Genomic DNA, 24041 nt, shown 5'->3' on the forward strand with positions numbered 1-24041 from the left:
GCCTTGAAAATCACCTCTTCAACAAGTTGTCTGTAATCAATGTTAAATCAAACTTTGTAGCAGTTAATGACATTTATTTTGATTACAAGTCGTGTAATCATTGTTAAATCAAACTTTTTATGAGATGATGATTTTTGAAATTGATCCTCATATTATATCTAATGAAATCTTGAAAAATATAATGTGTAAGTATCATGTGTATTTAATGTAGCAAATTCATGCAATAATTGAATTAATAAATTATTCTAATTTGATTCCTGAATAATGATAATCTGAAGGGCCTGTACAGCTGGTGTGTACTGATAACAGATTTTACTGCAGATAAGTGTACCCATCATGTGAAGACTATGCTTGAACCTTCCAGACTTCACCCATTGCCAGTCTTGAAAAACCATCATGAGTGCATACATCTCTCTTGTGGCAGAAAATGCTTCGCTTTGTTGAGTTACAAGACATGCAGGTGAGTTTCCAACATTTTCTTACATTAGATATCACATGCATGACTTAAGGTATCATCCATCCAAGTCTCTTAACTTCTCATTCTTCTTGTCTTTTAAGGAATCAGTGGTGGTCTCCTAGAAGTGAGGATTGGTATCTGTACCATATTATATAAATTCTTGGTATTCTTACTACTTCTATATTCTACCTAAGGGTGATGCTGGACTGGCAACTTAACTTAATTTTTTTCCATTTTCCAATAGGTGAAGGGATTCACAGGTGGAGTGTTGATTTACTTCTTAGAGGCAGTTTCTTTGCTTAGGATGAGAGTGACTGGCATTGAGCTTATAATAGAATTATCTGGATGATGGCATAGTCTTGCTTGGAGCTCTTGAAAGTAATATAATTCTATTTCATTCTAAAGAGCTCTTGAGCATGTCACTTAGATTTTCCAGGCTTTCAAGTCGTGATGTGGGTAGATTAATGCTCAAGTGGTTCTTACTGGTTTTCATTATGGCTATTCAGGAATTCTTATGAACTGGCTTCAGATATAAATTATAAAACAGTATGTATTGATAAAACAAATGTTAAATGAAAATAACCTTAAAACCTCCTTTTCCAGCATATTATATCTATCTGACAACTAAAAGATATTTTTAGCATATTCTGTCTTTAGATATCTGATACTTGTTCTTAACCAATTCTTCCAAAGGGATGGCTCAAATGAGATTAGCCAGGAAACATGATAATTGTGATCCTAGCAAGCTCAGAGAACATGATTTTATACTATGATCATTATATTAATAACTGCCAGTGCTGAATGACTGATTGAGCAGAGATCTTCAGTTTCTCAGAACCAATGTTGTCACCTCACTCCAAAGTTTGCTACATTTTGTTCCACCATGAGTGGTATACTGTAGATTTCATCATCCACAGGAGGTCCCAGAAATACTGAGACAGCTTGAGAATATCAAGTGAAGCCCAATTACCTCTATAAAGCAAACTTGTTATATAGCAATGAGTCCCTATCACCTTGGAGAATAGGAAAAATAGGCAAGTGTGACTGGGTTTCCTTGAAAGCCCAAACCCTCCCTTGGTTAGAATACTTAAGATAAATCTGAAAAATAAAGCTCCTGGTGTGATAAAGGACGCATCATTCACTTATTGATGAGACCAAGCAACACTACATCATTTAGCATTTTATACTCCTGGTTTATGAGGCTCCCTGGATGTAGGTTACTCAGAATCCTAATACACTATTCTCACAGTGTTCTTAGAAGTACTATGGATTTGTATCAGGCCAAGGGGCTAAGAGAGTGGTGTGAATGAGTATGTTACCTTACTTTTTTGGGGAGACAGCTTTCTTTGGTATATGCATATATGTATGTATATGCATATATGTATATATGCATATATGTATAGGACAATAAAAAATGTATACACATCACACCAAAAAATAATTTTATTAGTTTTTAAAATTGGTTACATCTTTCTTTGCTAACATGGTAATACTGTTATGGGGAAAAAAATAGTATACATCTGATTGCATACATAGTTTATATTATGTGCACAATACAAAGGCAAATATCAAGTGAATGCCTTATTTTAGAACAAACACTAGCTTAATTCATATATGATAAAATGTTGTGGTCTTACATCATGAGACATTTTTTTAGGTGACTTGCTCCTTTTATGAGAAATTTTGTGTGAGCCTTTTTGTCCCACAATTAATGAGCATTTATAATTTCCTATGAAAAGGTGTATTTAAAAAGGAAATGCCTCCCATAATGTAGACACTTACCATGTTTGATAGTTGCTTAGAGTTCAGAAAATATAACAAGGTAAATTGGTTTCCAGTGTTTTCCACAGTAACTGAGGATTTCAATTTCTCAGCACTTAAGTAAAGTACAAACCATTACTAAACTTTTCACACTCAAATTACATCTTTGGAGTAGTTACGTATTACTAAATCTACAATGAAAGACTGTAGATAGGATTTTCTGTTACTAGAAATCATTTAACTTTGTCACTAGTGTCTTCATTTTTCCACCCATGGTAATCTTACATAAAAAGAATCTGCATGTAATTCCAGAAAACTTTAAGGAATGTATTATTGGTGGAAACGATGTGAGCACTCTTGTGGTGCACAGTAGCATACATACTCTTGTTGGTCAGCCAGTAAGTGAACCATTTTTTTCCATTTGTTTGCCACTGAAGGAAATGTTATTGAAAGTAATATAATTAGTTCTATTTCATTATAAAGATAAAAAAAAAAACTATTTCACTCTAAAGGTAAAAAAAACACCATGTTGACTGTCAGAGAATTGGTTCAAGCTGTTGATTTTAAGTAGCATTGATAGTGTCTTGATGTCCCATACCCTTTAAGAGGTTTCTTTAAGACTGAAGCATAATTCAATTGGAAATGTGACAGGAATATACTTTAGTCACAGGGATGTGATGTATGCCCACAAAGCAGCAGTGGCCATGTCACACATTGAAGTTCTGAGTATTATACACCCATTATACACCAGAAGACCCTTCTATTCAAAAGATACATATTTCTCCAACAAACCAGTCAGTCCATGTAATTGGGGGGTTCCAAATAACATGAAACTTGGACAAAAAATAATTTAATAGGCAGATCTGAAATAAACTCTAGATCTTCATTTAGAATATGCCAGTAATTTGAAAAAAATGAATCAATGAAAAGGATGTCTGAATGTATCTTTAATATGTATAATATGTAATGATACTTTAGGATTAAAAAGATAGGGGGGGAGAACAGGGTAGAAGAGTACAGTGATCCCATACATAAAGTGTGTGTGTGAGAGAAGAGCCTAGGGAGTACAGTGACCCCATACAGAAGTGTGTGTAGTTCACTTCAGTTTCCCCCTACCCTTTCAGTTTAGGCATCTATGTAATGGCAGTATTGTAACTAATATTGTTTATCATGCATGTTATGATTGATGTTTGTGAAAAATGTATGACTGATTATGGTTTGTTAGCCTGAAGGATAGTGTAGGTAAAATATAGGACTAGAATAGTCAAGTTTGCCTGGATGTGTGTGTATCCAACCACCAGTGAATATGCAAACAGCTTCTCATATATTTCTCTCTCACCACACCCCACAGACCCACAGTATATTTATGAGTCATGGCCTCATTTGTATGAGTGGCTACTTTTCACAAGGGGCCAAGCACCAACCATCCTTGAAATGGAGTTGACAGTATTATAATTGTTACAATCTTTTCATTATCTTACAAACAACATTGATGTAGGCACAGCTGTATTGTGCATGCTGCCAACATTCACACTGCTATCTGACAACATGTGAGTTCTCCTCATTGCTTTGATTGGGAATGATAGCAAGTTTTAATTATGCTTACCTGAAGAAATGTGTGCTTTCTTGTGAATTCTACCACCCACACTTTCTCTGCAGCCTTGTGGAACACATACATATTTGCACATGAGTGATTGAGAACTACAAATTGGGGCTCAGTACCAAGGAAATATATCAGCAAACTGATGTGAAAAATGTATGACTGATGTTATAAGTTATAATACCTCACCTGGTTTCTAAGCAAGGCTTCTGTGAAGCATGAGATTCTGTTCCTTCAGTTGTCTTGCTGTAATGGTGGGATTTTCTGCCATTTGGCACCTTCACCTTAAGTGAGGCAAAGTCCTAACACATCTTTGTGATGGGGGTATCTCATGCTCTTCAGGAGCCTTAAACTTATATAACAGACAACATATGTCAATTTGCAGTTAAATTTCCTTAGTACTGAGCCCTAATCTGTAACAATCATTACTCTCACTATCTTAGCCTCACTTGCAGATGTGTTTAAACATCACAAGAACTTGGCAAATGCAAAAATATATATGGTGTGTATAAGACAGTGAGGGGTAAGAATAGTGGTGCTTGATAAGAAAGTACATGTTTCTAAAAGCAAGTATAATCAAAACTCACAAATATTGTTAATCAAAGAATGAATGAGGACCTGTGTGTTACCATGTACAGTAAAACTCCATAAGTTGAGATAATAGGGGGTCAGCCTTTGCCAACTTGTTGAAGTTCCAACATGTGAGAAATACATCACTTAAAAAAACCTGCAGGCTCAGGATCTTCAGTTTCATCCCTTGCATCCTGCTCTCAGATGACATTAAGACAGGCTGCTGATTCTTGTTCAAGTTCAGGATGTTTAGCCTTTATGAATGCACCTCCCTGATTAGGTGTTCTTTATGGTTTCTATCTGGTCTCTTGTTTCACTTAAATGTCACTTAATTTTCCTTGCACTTTCTTCTTTTCTTTGAAAGACTGTATTGTATTTTTTGTTGTTTCAATGTTACTGTTGTCAAAAAGGAGCTCACCAGTTTGATTTTAATGTTATATGTAGTCTTTGTAATTTATCCACTTGACATCTCTGGCCTCCATCTCTTCTTTTATCCTTATCATCACTCCATTCTCTTTCTCTTACCCAAGATGCTGCAGGTAAGCAAAGCTCATTTAACTGCATGTTTACCACAGGAGACAAGTGGATAAATTACAAAGACCATATAACAAAAATGAAGATAGAATTATTGGTGGCATCCTTTTTGACAGCAGAAACATTGAAACAAAACTAGTACAGTTTTTTGGAAGAAAAAAATATAAGGAAAATTGTGATATTTGAGAGAGAGAAAAGAGATGAGATTGCAGACAAAACAGTATACAAAACCACATCAGGAAATGTCATTGCAAAGGCTAACCCTCCCAACCTTCAACCAACAAAGCCAAAACCAGAACTAACAACCCTTCTTACTGTAATATCATAACTTATGCAGTAATTATAAGTGCTCAGGTTATGTCAGGCTTGACTTGTTTTAGTTAGCATGGTGCAAACTTCATCTTTTTTGACCACTTTTCTTGCACCATTTTTCTTGCCAGCCTATGTGGAATTCTGAATTATAAAATAGCAATTTATAGAGATTTTACTGTAAATGTGTCTTTCCTGCGTGGTTTTTCTGTGGTGGAAATAGTAACCAAATAATATAGTCATGCCAGATGGCCAAAGATTATGATGCACTCATTATAAATATCAAATGTTTGTCTTAGTAGCCATTTACAGTTAATTCTAATGCAACAAATTAATAAATGCTTCCATTATCCAAAGATTATTACTTCATACATAAGGGATCAGGATGGATAGGGTTTTCTCATACATGTGTTACACAGGCCAGCCCAAAATATCATATGACAGTGTTAACAGCAATATGTTTTATATCATAATGGAAAGATGTGCTTATGCAAATTTCTCATGTCATTATCTTTAGATAATGGAAGTGTACTAATGATTTGCATTATAACTAACTATAAGTAGTAGTGGCTGCTTTTACAAAGATCTCATATTTACCAAAGATAGCAATTATGTGATGATCTATGAATGTTAGCAGCATGTGCAATTCAGCTGTGCTTGTATTACTGTTATTTCTAAGATAGTAAACAAATTCTATAATTACACTTTTTAGCTTCTTTTCAGGGAGGTTTGTTCTTGGCCCCATGTTTCAAGCAGCCACTTTTAATTATAAATGATCTCTCACTCCATTTAAGGCCCTATAGCAGAAATTTTATGATCAGTCCGCTGCTACATCATAATAAACTCACTTGAATTAAATAAACTGCAAGAGAACAAAGATGAATATATTACTTAATAATATGTTTTTTCTCTTATTATGTTTATATTTCTAATGACTGGTGATCTTATAAAACATTGGAATTCTGAAACAATGTTCTATGCATAGACACCCACTGAAAAATTAATTAATGATGCATAGTTGGAAAAAATGAGTTTTTTAAGTGATGAAACAGATCATTCCATCTGCACTGACTTCAGACTTTGTATCAAGGTACAGGTATTTGATGTTTGAGGACTGCCAATGTCAATATATCAGTTATGATAATGAGGGGGAAAAAAAAAAAAAAAATAAAATTACATATAATGCACAAATTTTGTTGAAATAGATTTAAAACAGATATCTAAGTACTCATGCATTTGACAAAGCAGCACTCATGCGTTTGACAAAGCAGCAAAACAAACTGTAACTGTAGCATCTACTAGTGAGAGGGGGGAAGACATGACTTTGTCATATGATGACTGACTTGCTGGAAGAGAGAGATGTAACATATTGTGTGTGTGTATATACCAGAGGTCTACATGGGTGCCTAACTTTTCCAACATCTCACCTGCATTCACAACATATTTTTCTTTTTTGTATGAGGCCAAGCTGCAGTATCTGCAGTATCTTAACCATCACCCTTCCCTTCATTTGTAAGATCTTTGGGCACACAACCCACACCCACCAGTTCTACCACATCCTCCTTTCATAATAAACTTTTAGTAAATAGTTCAATGTTTTTAAAAATCAACACTGATTTTTATTCAAATGGACATACACTAATGAGGTGAATTTTGCTTGCAACTGGAATTCAGTTGGCCCAACTCAATCTGAGGCTTTGAATCAGTGTGACCCTATTCATATTTCACATGTTATTCTTTCTAGCTGCCCTAACTCAGATGAATGGCAAGGCAGCTCCCTGTAATAACCTACCCAAGCCTGCCACCTTGCTATTAACACCCAAACTTCACCTCATTTACAATATTATGCATTAATCAATCTATATCTCCCAAATTCATTTCATGCATCTGTCCCTATCTCACCATTTTGACCTTCCTGCCTTGCCCTATATTCTTAGTTAAATCTAGGCTCATCTTAAGTATGTTGCTGACCTTCACCCAAGCATTTTCTACATCAAACCTATCCCTGCTCCCACATCAAATATATTGCACTGTATAACCAAAGTACCCACACCTGTGGGCTATCCCCTGCAGACATCTTGTATGCATGTCTGTTGCATATTTTCAGTAAAGGACACAAAATTATTCTTAGGAAGTGTAAGGTGCACGAGTGGCAAATGGGAGTAGTTTTGCTCCTTGTAACAACATGGTTTCCCTCTATTTAGATCAAAAGTTAAGTTTTCCTTTGCCACCAACACAATAGCAAGTACAGAAAATACAGTAATCCTTCCTTATATAACAAACACTTACAATGGATGAAGAGTATAATGTTCAAGTTGCTAATATATATTTTTTAAAGAACTTGGTAAATTATAGAGATCTGTGCATGCTGCATATAATGCCTGCACAGTGCAATTCCTCTCTGCCCTGGAGGTCTTGAAGTTAGGCTCCTTTCACATGGAGCCACATATCAGTGCTGCTCTATGGCTTGTGAATAGCACTTTAGTAACTAGAGCTAATCATAAGGAGTCAGTGATGCTGTTAATACAAATCTGAAGGTCTGCTCAAGGCCTCTTTCAAATGCTGCCAGTTAGCTGTGCCATTGTTCATTAATAAATACTAAAGATAAATGAAGGCTTTCGTATGCAGCCATGACCACAAAAAAGTAGAGCCGCCAATATGCACGAGTAGCTGCTTTTGCCATGAGAAAAGTTGCGCAGCTTGTCATAGAATTTTACAGCCTTCACACAGCTGCAGCTCAATCACTGTTTTAGAAGTGTGTGTGTGTGGTACAATTGTAGTGCTGCTAGTACCTCGACCTAATTTGACATTGCCTTAAGCAGAGCTTCATGTGTGTCATTGATGCATGTAACATTCCTGAAGTGCTACATACTCACATGCCACAGAGCAGTACTGCTAAGTGGTCCTGTGTGAAAGGTTCCCGAGATGTGAGAGGACACTTATGAGTTCCTTATTGTAAATAATCTCCTTCATGGAATTAACTGATTAGGTCTATAATTGAACAGTGGTTGTTATAATGCAACTCAAAACTTTCAATAACTTTGTTGGGCCTAACTTATTTGTTTTTGACATACTCATTACATTATCTTAACAAGTATAAGGGTAGTATGTGTGCCTTATGCTTACTGATTAACTACAAGAATCCATGTCTCACATAGTTGTAAACATATATAAGGAGAGATGGATCAGATTGCATATGCATATGCAATCTTCATTGTGATGTCAAATTTCTAATGAACCATTCCTAGAAAATGGTAAGACTTGTGGCCATGTGTGAATATAAAATACAGATCAAAGCCATCTTGAATAAGTAACATTCAAGAGAAGCTGTAAGATTTCCTGTGAAAATTTTAATACTCAGGAATAAATCTTCTAAGATATAGTTTAACATACATGGAAGCAGATGTGCACAACTGGGTAAATTCAGCAGCCACGAGAATAGATCATCATCTCGGCACCAGTCAATGCCAGAATTTAAGAATTGCCTGGCATCACCCAAAGGCATTTTGCAGAGTAAAACCATTTCTTCAATAAGATTTTTCTGTCCCAAAGAATTAGTGTCTTGACAAACTTTGTGAACTAGCAGATCTGCTTTGGAATTAAAAGTTCATTGAAAAGAAGGATTAGTATGAAGTGGCTTTGCACAATAAATCTCAATTAAGATTTTCTTTATTTCTTTATAATCACTGATACAGTAAAATCTGCCTTTGTACATATATATGCCATAGAAATAGAAAATAACACAGGTGCACATACACACTTGCTTGACTACCAGTGTTAACTGGCTGGAATAGATGATCATACAACTTCACTAATACATTCATGAAGAGAGAAAATGCTACAATGCTGTGGCCTCAATCCAACACCACTTACTTCAAACATTACATGCACATGGGAGCACCATACCAAAGATATAGCTAAATCCCTGAACAAGACAAGTGTGAAATAAGTCCATTATAGCACCAGTTAGTATTCTTCCAATTAAGTACAAGAAATGCAGTGCTTTTAAGTGTGTGTGCATATGAGAGAGAGAGAGAGAGAGAGAGAGAGAGAGAGAGAGAGAGAGAGAGAGAGAGAGAGAGAGAGAGAGAGAGAGAGAGAGAGAGAGAGAGAGAGAGAGAGAGAGAGAGAGAGAGAGAGAGAGAGAGAGAGAATTTGATATTGGTTGCAAGTAATTACAGAAAGAAGTGCTATAAGATGGAAGCAGCTAAAGTTTGAAATGAACTACTTGTATATATATATATGTAAAGGAAAATAATAAAAATTTCTTTTATGCCTGATGAGGAGGATTAAGGGAAACACCTCGTAGGAATGGAGAAGTGGAAAAACAGTAACCACTCATTAGGTGTGTTTGTGATAAAAATGCAATTTATTAGGGATGATCTGACATAGACAGGGGATCTTTTGAGAAGGTGAATGTAGATTAAAAATTATAGATTATATGAAATGAGTGTTTAATTGCACTGTTCGCTAATACCATTCACTATTTTATGTCCTGTTTTTTTTTTTCTTGGATGACAATCTTGTGGGACGAGATTATTGGTGAACGACTATTATACTTTCAACTCCACCAAAGTGGGAAATTCTACATGTGTAGCACTGTCTCAACATGTAAGGGTTCAACTGTAGCTTCATCTATAAATATGTATATTCATCTATCAATCTGTATATACATGTATGACTAGGTTCAAATCTCATGAAGTCAGTCATTCCCTGGAATGTTAGATTTCCTGGAATCCAACATTCAGATACTCACAATTATCATGGGAATTATGCTGAGACACACTAAAGAAACTCAAACTCTAGAATATTAAGGAAGAATGATGCATTCAAATAAAGCAATAAATCCATGGATGGGGGCTGGATGGCTCTGTAGTTAAGGTGTTGGTGTTGGACTCTAAGCCAAAAAGTTGAGTTCAAACCCTGCACAAGGCAGTTACTTTGGCTAGAGGAAAGATCCTCTCTGAACCTTAGCTCATTACTGTTATATAATCTGCTTGACCAAAGCAATATGTATATGATCTCACTTATCTTGCATTAATGATACTCTTCATTCACTAAACAAATATAAAAATAAATCCTTGGTAAAAAGAAAAATTATCTTTAGGAATGAACAGTTTTCCTCATGAATTATAACACTGGCACTCCAGTGTAATAGAAACCTACACACTAATTATTGTCCCATTATTGTGAATTCCCTGTTCAGTGCACCTGGAAGGTAATTCCAGTAATTTTGCTTGGGCTAAAAATAACAAAAAAGCTAAAGTAGGTATAAGGCTGGTTGTGAGCAGTAGCAAAAAAATGGTTGCAATATCATGGATTGTTACAACTGTCCTTGAAAAATGCTTAACATATCTTTCAGTTAGAAATTCACATACATAAACTATGAATATTAAAATCTTAACATTTTTCTTATTTACTTTTTTAGTACAGAATTGAGGGGAAGATGAGAAAAGAATAGAGAGGAGTGACACAAGCACTGAGCCAGAGGCCAAAGCATCCAGAATGAAGTGCTATGGAACAGACTGAGTTGATGTCATTCACATGGCAGTGGCACACTACTGAAATCAGGAACCATTTGCAACCATGTTCCATCTTTAAAGGATAACCTAACACAACATACAATGGCTAGAGCAAAACTCCAGCCACTGAAGTGAGGCGAGGTCTTGAGATCGTGGAGTACACCAAATATGATAATTAAAGGAAAGAAATAAATTATTTAAAGTGAAAAATACTTTGGATGTGTATCCAAATGATATCAGAATTTTGAGAATATGTAAGGTAAGGTGAAAATTCCAAACTGCAGTGAAGGATGAATATAGTTATGAATGGAAGGTGTATTCACAAAAGTATTTCTGGGGGGATCTGGATAAATTCTGGGAAAAACTGAGCTATATGTTCAATAAAAATTTGCAAGTTTTGTTAATTGCAGTCTAGAAAGGCCTATAAAAAGTCTGAGTATGTTAATGCACTGTTTTCTCATGTGTCAGCTTAATTATTTGGAAATGACCATGTTCACAGAAAAATAAAATTAAAAATTTTGGTTCAGTTACTGTTGTTGAAATTTTGATGTAACATGGTGTCAAAATCTGAATTGTTTCATTCCTTTACAGGTTCATAGTTTATGTTGTATTAATTGAAGATCCTTAAAAGTTATGTAGAGCATGTTGACATTGACAGTGAAAAGTAATATCTTCTGAGTAAATATATACTCTAAACAAAGCATGGATACAAAATCGCACAAAAAAAAAAAACTTTTAAAAAGGTAAATCTTGTGAGTTGATTGAAAAGACAATGATAAAGCATGGCTATCTACATGCTGGTTCAGCTGCATACTGTCATCGACTGAGCCACAAGATATTGGTCCCTATATATTTGTTGAAAACAGGCAACTGTTCAATAAAGAAGAGGTAAAAAATCTACTGCTGAAAGATGACTTATGGGAAGAGTGAATCATTGATACCATGAGTTTCTTACTAATCACATGAAATACTTGTATGACTTACTGCACTGTATATTTGTAATGTTAATACAGCTGTAGGAAGTGGGTGGTGCTGCCATCCCTCCAGGCAGGATCATCAGCCACCTGAGTTCTGCACATAGGGCACGTCCGTTCTCGGTCAAACCAGGTGACAACACACTGCTCACAGAAGATGTGCTTACATCTTAGCATTGTTGGTGAGAAGAAGTCATCATGACATATTGGGCAGAGGCCTCCAGCATCCTCAAGCTGTGCCTTACTAGGAGTGCAGCCATAGTTCTGAAATATATCACCCTATCAGGCCATTCTTATAGGTGGAATGGAAAACATTACCATGTTAATTAAAAATCCTTTGGATAAAATAATTATTTCTACAATTTCAGCATTATTTGACACCAAACAATATGTATATACTGTAAATAACATGCACTCTCCTCTACATAAAATATTAAGCGGTCATTTCTATATTAAAAATGCTCCTTTACCAAAAGTGGGGCACTGTTGCTCTAAAGTGTAACTTAGTTATTCATTATTCTGTTGCTCATAAAACTAAACAACATTACTCATTACTGTGTTTGATTGGCAGAAAACAGCAAAGTTATGGTTACTTAGCTACTTAGTAACACAAATATGTAAACTGTAACTCGGATCACAAAAACTGTATTAAATAAATTATAATGAAACATTTAAATATGATTTTATTTTATCAAGATAAGAATGTCAAAAGATTTTTAAACCTGAAAATGTATAAACACTAGTATCAGGCATCTCTAGACACTTCACTAAGCAGTTAGTAGTCACTGACTGATGTTAGCTGGGGCATGGGAGGCTGACAAATACTCAACTAAAACACTATGAGGAGCCAAGAGATAACCAACAAAACTAAAATATATAACCTCTATCTCACTTTCTTTGTACACACACACAATTATCTGGCTGGCACAGTAATGTACTTGGGTCAGTTTGGCATTGGCTGAGAAAACCAAGCATATAGCTTCAAGTCCTGCTAAGTCCCAAAGTTTTCGTCTATTATTGGATGGTTACTATTTCTCTTAAGCCAGGGAATGTGTGTGTAACACACACACACACAATTCCCTTTACATCTCCTCCCCTTCTTAAATCTACAACTGTGGTATATGGATATGAATGTCTTATGATCTTGTACAATATTCAGCTTAAAGAAGTGCTTTCAGAGCAAAATGTCAGCAATAAATCATATGTTTCTCACAAGGTGCTATACTTAACTTATTGACACTACTGAGGGAGGAATAGATCTTCAAATAGATATCAGTCGCACTTACACAAATTACTCAAAATTCCATAAAATTAAAGAATGAAGCAGAAGACAGGAACAAGCATGTGGATTCAAGCTGTAAAGCAGCCAGATGTGATCATGTGCTTTTCACAACTGGCAAATCTACTGAAGTGGATCCAGACTAACTTGGTACTTAGGGTGTCAGCTGCACCAGTCTGCACTCTTGCCACCCTGTATGCATTGCCAAGTGTACCGGAAGATATACAGCGTCATTATTCCATCATCAAATTGAAAGCCATAAAAAAAAAATAAAAAAAAAACAGGCAGTGGTGTATGACAACTTGTAATTTTGGAATATTTAAGGCAAAGGATTACAGTAAGAACAAATGAGAGAGATTGCCATATGCCTGTTGACTTTCAAACTGTTATCAATGCAGATTAAGTACAGCCAGAATCCTGAGTAGCAAATAAAGCTGGATTCACTATAACTGGGTGCACACTCCCATCTGTACAGGTGTACCCAACTGGCCATTGGATATTCCATTAGCCAGTAGGCATGCAGCACTGATGTGATAGGGTTGAGGATTTGTATACATTTGAAATTAAATGCTCAAAGCAAAATGTAGCAGATAATGGAGTAACAGCAGAAAAAGTCCATCATTGTATTAAAAGTAATTAAACTATAACTGTTACTAATAAAATCTAACTTTCTTAAAGGAGTATGAAAAATGTAATTTCATTATTGAGTTACATAGTAATGGATAGGTGCCCACCTCTATTTTTTAAATACCTGCCTTTACATATGGAAAACAGAATGTTTCCACTGTAACATAATCATCAACATTAACAAATTCTCACCACACTGTTGATGAACTTGATGATAGCTCCTTGGAAGCACTTCATCTTTGTTACAATGTCAGGTCCCTTGCAGACCATGTATGCAGCTGAGAAGAACACTCCTAAGACTTTAGGGGGGCCAGTGTACCCATCCAGCAGGTAGGAGAGCCAGGGCTGGATGGGGGCCAGACATCGGTAGAGCTGGGAGCCCATCTCAACCACCAGGAAGTATTTGCCCTTAAAAAGAAATTACTGACTAAAGAAAACCAATATTAAATACTTACTCCTTAACTTCTTTATTACTGTCCCTATTATCTTATATAGCTGATATAGCAGGGACTACACAACTTCTATACTATAGCAGAAGTGACAATAGTTATGAGCAAGAAGCCTTACAATAAAAGATATCACTAAAAGAGTCCAAGAATAACACAGAACCTAAATGTGTCTAAGACTAGAACTTTCAAGCTCAAAGTTCATTCATCTATGAGCCAATCCCCCATCTAAATATGAAAAAAAATCCAGAAATCTGTGAAGCATATGGAAAAAAAAAATCATATATGGATGATTTGATAAAATAAATGAATGATTTGTTTATTTTTTGACTTTACCATTATTAAGAATTAAATTATCCCAATTTAACAAAGTAAGTTCAGTAGAGTTGGTATGAGACAAGCTTCAACTTTGAGAAGTATCAGTAAATGCCTCACTCTATTTTGGTAGTGCATGAAGGAGTGGGGCATGAGGGCAATGACTGTCTTCAGCAGCACAGTAGCCAATTTCAACACGTAGTCTGACACAATCACAATCCACATGAGGTCCAGCACTCCAAACCCCTCATGTTCAGGAGGGATGAGGAGAGCACTGGGGAAGAAAATAGCATATACTAACATTTGAGATCTTCCTCCTGAAATTAACACACATAACTGGATTTATTGCACTTGCTACAAAGTTATATCTGATAAAAAAGAGTAGCATTTACCTGTAAAACAACTTTTCACTCCTGTAGGAATAGTACAAGAGAAAGACTCCAGCAGGTAAGTTAACCAGTAGTGCCAAGAGAGGCTTGATGGGCCGCCTTCCCTGCTGAGACACTGCCTTCTTCACAATATTATTGCTCCACAAGAATCCAACGACTAGAGCTAAGATGACCATCAGGCCTGTATAGGATATTAATTTTGAGTTAATTCTTCTCAAGTGAAGTTCTCTAGCTTATATTTTGAATTATGGAACAGGAAGCTGGTTAAAGCATAGTTTACACTACACCTGTCACCACTAATTGCCCCTTCACATCTAGGACGTACACATGTACATCACTGCACCACGTAGTAGGCTGCCTGTAACATAAGTATGTACATGCCAGATAAGTGGTTCTCCACTCAGTGGTACTTAGTTATGGGAATGTTTCCTGAGTCTGGTATAGTTGATTAGGTTTCTTTGAATCTTTACCCACTCAACAATAAGGAAACAAACTGGGAAATTCTACTAACTTCACATTTCCTCTAGCCTGAAGTGCTTTCTACATTGCCTCATTGTCTTCAACAATAAGGAAACAAACTTGGAAATTCTACAAACGTAACATTTCCTCTAGCCTGAGGTGCTTTCTACACTCATTGTTTTCTTGCACATAGTAGGAGGATATTCACAACTTAGTTACCTCACTCATTATTTTTTGTGGTTGTGTGGCCAGCATGGCTGAAGCTAGTTATGACAGCACAGATGAAGTATATGATCCAACGTAATGAGGATATTCAGTGTTGAAGAAGGCTGGAGGCTTGTGGCTTATATATTTTTTTAAGAGGACAGGCTGACACCATCTTCCTGGTCAATAATGCCAGTGCTGGGATAAAAAATGGGGCCACAGTGTTTCACTAATCCATGAGGTGCCTTTAGCATTTTCTTTTAGAAGTTTTTAAAAATTTATGATTGCTATTTTTAGGAATGTATGACCAAATACAGGACATTATGCTGAAAATACTCATGTAAGAAAATTACAAATAATGTGTAATACATGTAATGCATGTAAGCATGGAAAGGCTGGGATTCCTGTTTATCATTAGGTGGTGTGTTAAGGTGTAAAGAAGTACGGAAAGGCATCATTAAATTTCAAATTATTGCCAAATGACAATGGAAACTAATGGTAAAATACACATTAATTTATAGCCTCTTTACTTACTATCACTGCCATACATGTAATCAAAACTCATCTAAGAGATCTGATTACATAATATGTTACAAAGTCACATTTCAAAGAACACAAATGTATAAAAAGAAATTAATAACAAATTAAAAATTAGAAAAATAATTACATCCCACCTGTGAGATGATCAAAAACTGCTTTGGCAAGAAGTATAAACAGGAAGATGCAGTAATTCCAAGCAACCAGTAAACCACTGCGAACCTCCGGGAACTGACTGAGTAACTCAGTCAGCGATTCACTGGCACTCCTGAGGCAGAAAATGAAGAATCATGGTCTTGTTAAACACAGAGTCACATTAATACCACTTGTTTTAATCCACCCATCACTCAACACATTCCAACCTACTGTTCCTTCCTTCACCAAATTTGAATTGATATCCATATGCATTTAGACATAATAAATGTACATACTACTTATATCTAATGAATGTTATAAAAGGCTATTACTTCCACCTCAAAATATAGACAACTCATCACCAGTATCAACATTTTAATCTCTAGTGATACAGCAAAACTGAACACTAATGGGAGGGTAGAGGGTAGTGGGTTGCCTTGAGGATAAGAGGTAAGAATGAATGCACATTATCTAATGTGGCTGGCCATAGGTAGAGGGTTTCCAGCAAGCTTACTCACCACCTTTCCTGCTAAATGAACTAACTTATTAGTTGAAATTGCTTAGCAGGTCACAGGATAATTAACTCATCAACTGGTCTGTCATGATTAGGCTATCATTAATGTATCATTTGGACCACCTTCTCTGTTGAATAAAGACTACTTTGACATACATTGCTGAGCATGCACATGTTGATTCATTATCTACTCCATCATTGTAAGACTATTATCTCGTTTTTATTGAGAGAATAATGTGCAGATGACGTTGATTTAGGGAGAAGTACGACACGATTATGGTATTACTAACATATTTCCTGATAGGAATAACCAAGAAATCTGTCATCATTAAGCTCTTATTAACATACATTGGTAGGATTAACAGACTAACTTATTGGTAAGGCCACTCTTCCCTAGTGAATGAAATGAACTAATAATGACTATATTTCTACATCATACATGCAGTTTGTATTAATATAATGACTTCTAATGTGACAAAAGGCTGTTGCACTTTAAGTTTATTCAACAAAGAATCAAATGTTCCCCAAGTCATCTGTAGATACTAAAGAAACATCTTTGTACATGTGAGTTTGATAGTACACATTGTGTTGAATTCACTTTGTCTAGCTTGTTGGTTGTTGAGTTGTAAATCCAGCAAGATATGCCAACATTCAACTCATCCATCATGCAATTTTCCCCCTGTAGATACAGCACTGGTTACCTCCCTACTATTAAGTAACCTGCTACCCTTTAACCTCCCAACAAGTCGTGTTCAGTGTGGCCATACCCTACATGACTGTAATGCATACATTTAGTCTCCTTTTTTACAATTCTAGGATCACAGATAATTCTATACCGCTGACATTTCCTGCTAATACATTATGCCTGATATATGCACTTATATCACTTCCTCCACACATAGCTTTTATGATAATGATGACAACTACACTCAGTAACCTCATTCATACCAAAGTAAAATGAAAAACGTATCAATCAAATTTTTCACCTGTTCCTAGCATTGTCCTCTTCATTAGCAGCATCAGGACTCCCATTTTCACCTACAGCTGCTGCAACACTTGACGTTCCAGCAGGTAGCAAAGGTTCGACAGCCGAAGGGGCACTGGTGTGATCAGGAGGTTCTCTAGCTCTCCGTCCTCCAGGGCCACTAATGTTCTCAGCATCCAGGGTGTTTGTGAACTGTTCACTAAGTGAAGTGTCATCTACAATATTACTGGATGCATTCCTCACAGGACTATCACCACTCTCAATGTCTATTACAACATTCTGGCTATTGTTACTCTGTGCTTCCCCTCCTGCACTGGTCCGTGTACCAATGTGCTGGTGTGGTGGTGGGGAGCTGAACAATGACGGCCATCCTGACCACACTACAGAGTCCTCCCTGTGGTTCTGGAAAGACTGCTCATCTGACCTTCCTCTTCTTGACTGATGACTGAGTTGTCTATGGTGAAGCCTGGAATGAATGATTACTTTTATCTATTTCATCAATGCAAGTCATATACTAATCATGGGTAAAAGTTACATACCAGCAACTTGGATTGTTTCTTTCTGAAAAATCTAATGAGCAGAGTGAATGCACGTACTTTTGTCCTGTCATAAAGTTGAGAAATTATCCATCATAAGACAAGGAAAAGCTATCATATGGTATGGAGAATGATCTACAGACTGCCACACTTACCTGCGAGCATAAGTATTGAGGGTTCTCTGCCGAGTCTGGGCGACGAGGGGTCTCAAGGATGTGAACACCTGTCGCCAAGTGTTGGTCTGCAGGCGACTTGTGAGGGAAAGAGGAAGTGCTATTCTCCTGGATCGGGTAACCTCCTCGGTGGCAACAATAGGTCTCCCGTGGCCTGCCATGTCCACCCTGAGAGGGGAAAAGAGGGAAAAGAAAGAAAATTAGAAACCATATTAAACTATACATGCAGTTTATATATCACCTTAAAAAAAAAAGTAGATGCTGCTTGACATGATCAAATACAGTCTCAGCTATAAGATACTCTTCACAATGGTTCACTAGAGATGGAGAAAAAATTAAATTCCTTCTCTATCACATCAATAGCCATCAGTGGTATAACAATGCTATATTATGAATCTCTCTTGCTTAGTGGTGGAATGCAAGATGGTAGGTGGTGAACAAGCTCTCTTAAGCTACCACTATTCTACTCCTCACATTCTCTTATCATTCCATGTAAAACTGATAACTTTTTTACTCTACAGTACTCTAGAGCAGGCACTACTGGTTTTAAATTAAGCATCTACACTGATTTTAGGTTTATGGCCAATCTGCTTCTTGTTGGATGTCAAGTGTAGTTACTTTCTCTAATGCATTTCATTGTTAGAGCACGGACTAAGTTATTGCTTTGTACATGCAGAGAATAGTGAGAAGAGGGAATCAAAACATCTACCAGGCATTTCATTTATTTCATGTATCATCAACATCTGTATAGTTACCAAACTTGACAAATTACTACTGCTCTATTGTCAGTAAAATATGTTAGGATAGAAATGGAGCACAAAAACAAGAGTAATGAGTGATCACAGAACACCAAAACATACTCTATGTGTGAGTGTAAAATTCCTACCACTAAGTTTTATATTCATAAATTTTAAGAAATGGAGCAAGTAAACCCAGGAGCAATTTTGACCATGGGTGCAAATCACCAATCCATTCAAGAACTCCCAGTGTGTGTGTGTGTGTGTGTGTGTGTGTGTGTGTGTGTGTGTGTGTGTGTGTGTGTGTAAACAACACTAAGCAGTAAATTTGTTTCCTCAAAATCTTTATTTATGATCCTTATTTAAATGCTTGCTATGACTTCAAAAGAAGGAAGTGGAAATCATTGCACAAAATGCAATCATTTTATGTATTATCAACATCTGTATGGAGTTATATGTTTGGACAAATTTTTATTGCTCTGCTTGTGAAATATATGGGGATAGAAATTGATCAAGTAAACTTGAGAGCAAGCTTGACAGTGGGAGCAATTCCACACCACACTGCCAGTCCAATGAAGAAGCCCTGCAATGTGTGTGTGTGTGTGTGTGTGTGTGTGTGTGTGTGTGTGTGTGTGTGTGTGTGTGTGTGTGTGTGTGTGTGTGTGTGTGTGTGTGTGTGTGTGTGTGTGTGTGTGTGTGTGTGTGTGTGTGTGTGTGTGTAACTTTCAATAAGCAAAAAAAAATTCTCTGAATATTTATTTGTGACCATTACTTATATTTCATGCAAGCTATGACTTCAAAAGAAGAAAATTTAAATCATGACACAAAATGCAAACATAACATTAAAAATAAGTGAAAACTGGAAGTGCTGCAAAAGCTGGATCATGATGTCTATTCATCACCTGTGTGAAGCTTATGGGACAGGATCATCAGCTGCCTATGATATCCAGAAGCACAGAGAAAAGTTGAAGTGTTTTTTTGCTGAAGTGATTCAAAGAACTGATGTGCATATGAAAAACAAGGAAATATGGAAAAAATACAGATTATGATTGAGTAATGATGCAGTGGTTTCAGCAGCAAAGGAGTGATGGTGTGGACATCTGGCACGGTGATGATGGAACAAATTAAGGTGTTTCATAAAGAGTTTGGTTTAGAACATCACTGAATATACTGAGAGGTGGCTGCAGGGATTCCTGAAGCACCATGACATTTCAATGTGTAAGACTTGTGGAGGAAAATGAAAAGTGAATGAAGGAAGAGCAGCAGATTATGTTGACTTGTATGTCAGGCTTGTTTCCAGTTTCTTGACACTGTAGATCTGTTTAATTTATATTTAGTAAAGTAGCCTTAATTTGAAAATATTCCTTGGCACACCAGACACATCACTTTAGTCGTTTAGACATAATGGTTATTAGAGGTGTCAAGGGGCAAACCCTGGTTAACCTGGGAAAACCATTAATGTGGGATGACTCTAGCAGCAAGGATGCCAGAGTATTGACAGCCTATCTGTACTCCTGTTACTCACACTTCCTAGAAAGAAAGCCTGGCACTTAATTGGCTTTCCTAGCAACATATGGTGTACCAATTTCTAGATTAGCGGTCAAAACACGTGAATGCTCCAAGATCTTTCACATGACCTCTAAATTGTCTAAATTCCTGCTATTCATATGACTTTTTTTTTCTTTTAAAGTACATTATGCTTACTGTGACTGAACTGCATTCTTAACAAGAATTCTGAATGATTTCTGATCACATCAGTCAAAAGTTCTACATTTAAAAGTGCTTTACTTAAAATGGGATGCACAATGTAAGCAAGACTGTACCAAGAGTATATATAATTTTACTTTGGTAAGGCATATTGTTGTAGAAGAGGACAGCCTACAGGTTGACCACTAAAAGTTCTGAAGCTGTCAATCAGTTCCTTTCCTTAATGCTTCCTGTTATATACTAAAATTACTATAACTTTTCAGAACTATAACTCCAATCCAACATTGAAACTTCTTTTACTACTGGGATGGATACACACTGTGCCTAATAGGTATGATGATTTTAGTGACCACCCATAATTTAACCTGTCTCTCTCAAGTCAAAGATCCAGCATAAAAGTAAAGTGTACTGTGATGCATGGGACAATAACCCTTACGAAAGTTTTCAATTCACATATTAGGAACACAGTTCTCTAATTCGTGTAAATTCCTTTACATGCATTACAATATTAAAGTGTAATAATTTACTTTGTGGGACGGCAATGTTTTATTCAAAATAGCAATAACAATGTTACTTTGTAATGATCCAAATATGGAAGCTCCACATGCATGCATGCCTGAGCACAGGATGCACCTATTGCTGATCAGTAGCATGGCAGGCTTTCATGCTCTGGTCCAGGGTTTGATTTCTTGTCATGACACCTTTCTATGGAAGCTCAGATTTATTTGAGTTTCTAGATCAGTATTTCAATATACTGTGTCCTGTTTGTCCCTTGGAGTGAGTGAGGCAATACAGAGGTAGTAGAAGAGTCATATACTCTAGAATGGAGGCATCATGGACCTATCTGAGTTAGTTAAGCAACCAGTATCTAACTTCGTGGAGAGGGGGCATTTATGAAATCCCATTAATTGATATAAAAAGATAAGGAAAGTTGTGGAACAACCCAAACACATAACCCCCACCACCTTGCTTCACCACAAGGTAGTACATCTACTGGTTGGATGATAGAGTATTCTTTTACTCTTATCCCAGTCTCAACATGGCTTTTCTTAACCCTTCTCATCATACAGTTTCTCATTCTGAGTAATTTGAACCTTGTGTGTGTGTGTGTGTGTGTGTGTGTGTGTGTGTGTATGTATATATATATATATATATATATATATATATATATATATATATATATATATATATATATATATATATATATATATATATATATATATATATAACCAATTGCAAATTGTTTATAATGATGACAGCAATTTTTAAAGATCTATCTGTTTTTTGGGAAACAAACACTGAGGTACGCCAGTGAAGGTGTGTTCGTCTGTGCAAGCGTGTCACATTTGTTTTGCAAGCGTGAAATTAGTCATGGTGATTGGTTCTTTTGTTTGAGAATGCAGCCGCTGGCCAATTAAAAATACATAATTAATTTAGTTAATCATAGAATTTTATTTCATCCTGTGGTGAGAGAGAAGCAGCTCAATTTGAAATACCTGAATTAGTCTGAGGAGGATGTCTGTCAGTGGTGGGTGTTGCCTTAATTATTTCTAGGGAACTAGATTTTACAGACAAATAGGTAATGACTTCATATTAATTTCTTAGCCTTGCCAGTTTGCTAAGGTTATGTTAGGTTAGACTAGTTTGGTTAGGTTAGATTAATTTGGTTAGGCTAGGTTAAGTTACTTTAATTAGGTTACATTCGTTTGGTTAGAATAGGTTAGTTTAGTTAGGTTGGATTGTTTTGCTTAGGTTAGGTAGCTAAGATTAGGTCAGTTTGCTAAAAACTGAGCAAACTTTCTCATTCTCAAACAAAAAACCATGACTAATTAGTTTTGTCAGGTTGGGTTTGGTGGTGATGGTGGTGACAGCCAGTTAACACCCAGTCCTCTTGTGGAGAACATTGTGAACGAATGTTACTATTGTGTTACTTATTTATGAGGATCAAACTATTTTTTTTTTTGGTAGATTTCAGTCAGTTTTGTATTAATCTGCTTTCTGTTTTTACCACAAAACATTAGTTTCTGGTGAGGGTGGGGTGGGAGTAAAAATAAAAAATCTAATGATTTGGGGGAGAAACATATACATATTAATTCAAAACAGGCCAAAAACTATCAGAAAAAAAAAAGTTTCATCTGGAATAGAGAGATTAAAAATCTACTGATGACACTGTCAATGTGGCAGGCTTCCATGCTCAGATCCTGGATTTGATTCCAAATTGCTTAATATTTCAGTGAACCAAGTACGTTCTGGTTGCACCCTGGTCTGCAGCGATACAAGTACGCATATCCTGGTCTGAAGTGATACATTATCATCAACATTTATGTAGTGTATTCTTGCATGAGTATTAATGTGCTATACTGCTAATGATTGTCAGCTTCATCAATAGTTACATGTCCTTATCTTTTGAGACTCGCCTGCATGCATGAAGACACAGTAAGCCTTCTCCAAAATGTATTGTTTTACCTGGCTATGCAATTTTTGTATTCTAAAGGTTAGTCCTGCATGAGTCAGGCTTGATTTTTTAGTTCCTTATATTATTTTGAAAGCACATGCCTTAAATCACTCACATCTGGTTTCTTCTGGAAATCCTGAAACCTAGTTCTTAAGGAATAGCAAAATTACATCCATTTTCATGAACAGGCATAAAAACGTGAAACTACATAAGCCTAATGATCACTCAGCATATCATACTTTCTCTGGTGAGTAGTCATACATGAAGTGGTAGTAAAGCATGCATATTCAAGTACTTGTTAGGTGGTTGGCAGCCGTAAGTACGATGAGCAAGTGGCGCTATCCGTCATGACGTGAGGAGACAAGGTAATCTCAAGGTTTTCTGGCAACAACGTCACGCCAGCCAACATTAGTTTGCAAGAACACTGAAAGCATACCTATTTGGGAACTTAGACAAGGTTACCTCACCCTACTGGCATCTCGGGTATATAGGAGTGAGGCGCTAACCACCGTAACACTACATGGTGACGTGCAGACGGAGAAACACTGGGGAAATAAGTGAGAGCACACACCTTGCTCCTCGCCCACTCACGTAAACAATGACCATTCGAGGTTGAGGGAAATTGTACATAATAACCATACACAACAAGTATACTTGCAATCATCATAAAATACTTACTAATGTTAAGAAGATGTTTTTTAAGTCAAGATACAAAGGAACGAGAAGACATTCACATTATCGTCACGGAACAGCAGTCCCTTTAAAAAGGATGGCGGGAGACTGGCAGATGAGTTTAGTCACGTCACGCTCACGAGT

At 36.4% G+C, this 24041-nt stretch overlaps 1 protein-coding gene across 8 annotated transcripts in view; it reads right to left on the bottom strand.

Moving 5' to 3' along the window:
* Positions 1-1878: 1878 nt before the first annotated feature.
* Positions 1879-24041, bottom strand: part of LOC135106382 (RING finger and transmembrane domain-containing protein 2-like) — a 63647-nt gene continuing 41484 nt past the window's right edge. For 2 of the 8 annotated variants that reach the window (XM_064015339.1, XM_064015341.1), the window contains exons 2-8: positions 18309-18494; positions 17619-18083; positions 16121-16251; positions 14787-14964; positions 14515-14668; positions 13826-14041; positions 1879-11991 (exon numbers count right to left, since the gene is read on the bottom strand). In XM_064015339.1, coding sequence (XP_063871409.1) covers positions 11758-11991; positions 13826-14041; positions 14515-14668; positions 14787-14964; positions 16121-16251; positions 17619-18083; positions 18309-18487 — 1557 coding nt within the window. In that variant the 5' untranslated portion in view covers positions 18488-18494 and the 3' untranslated portion in view covers positions 1879-11757. The other 6 variants (XM_064015343.1, XM_064015338.1, XM_064015342.1 and 3 more) reach the window with 6 other exon arrangements.

Source organism: Scylla paramamosain, chromosome 13, assembly GCF_035594125.1.
Source record: "Scylla paramamosain isolate STU-SP2022 chromosome 13, ASM3559412v1, whole genome shotgun sequence".
NCBI lineage: Eukaryota > Metazoa > Arthropoda > Malacostraca > Decapoda > Portunidae > Scylla > Scylla paramamosain.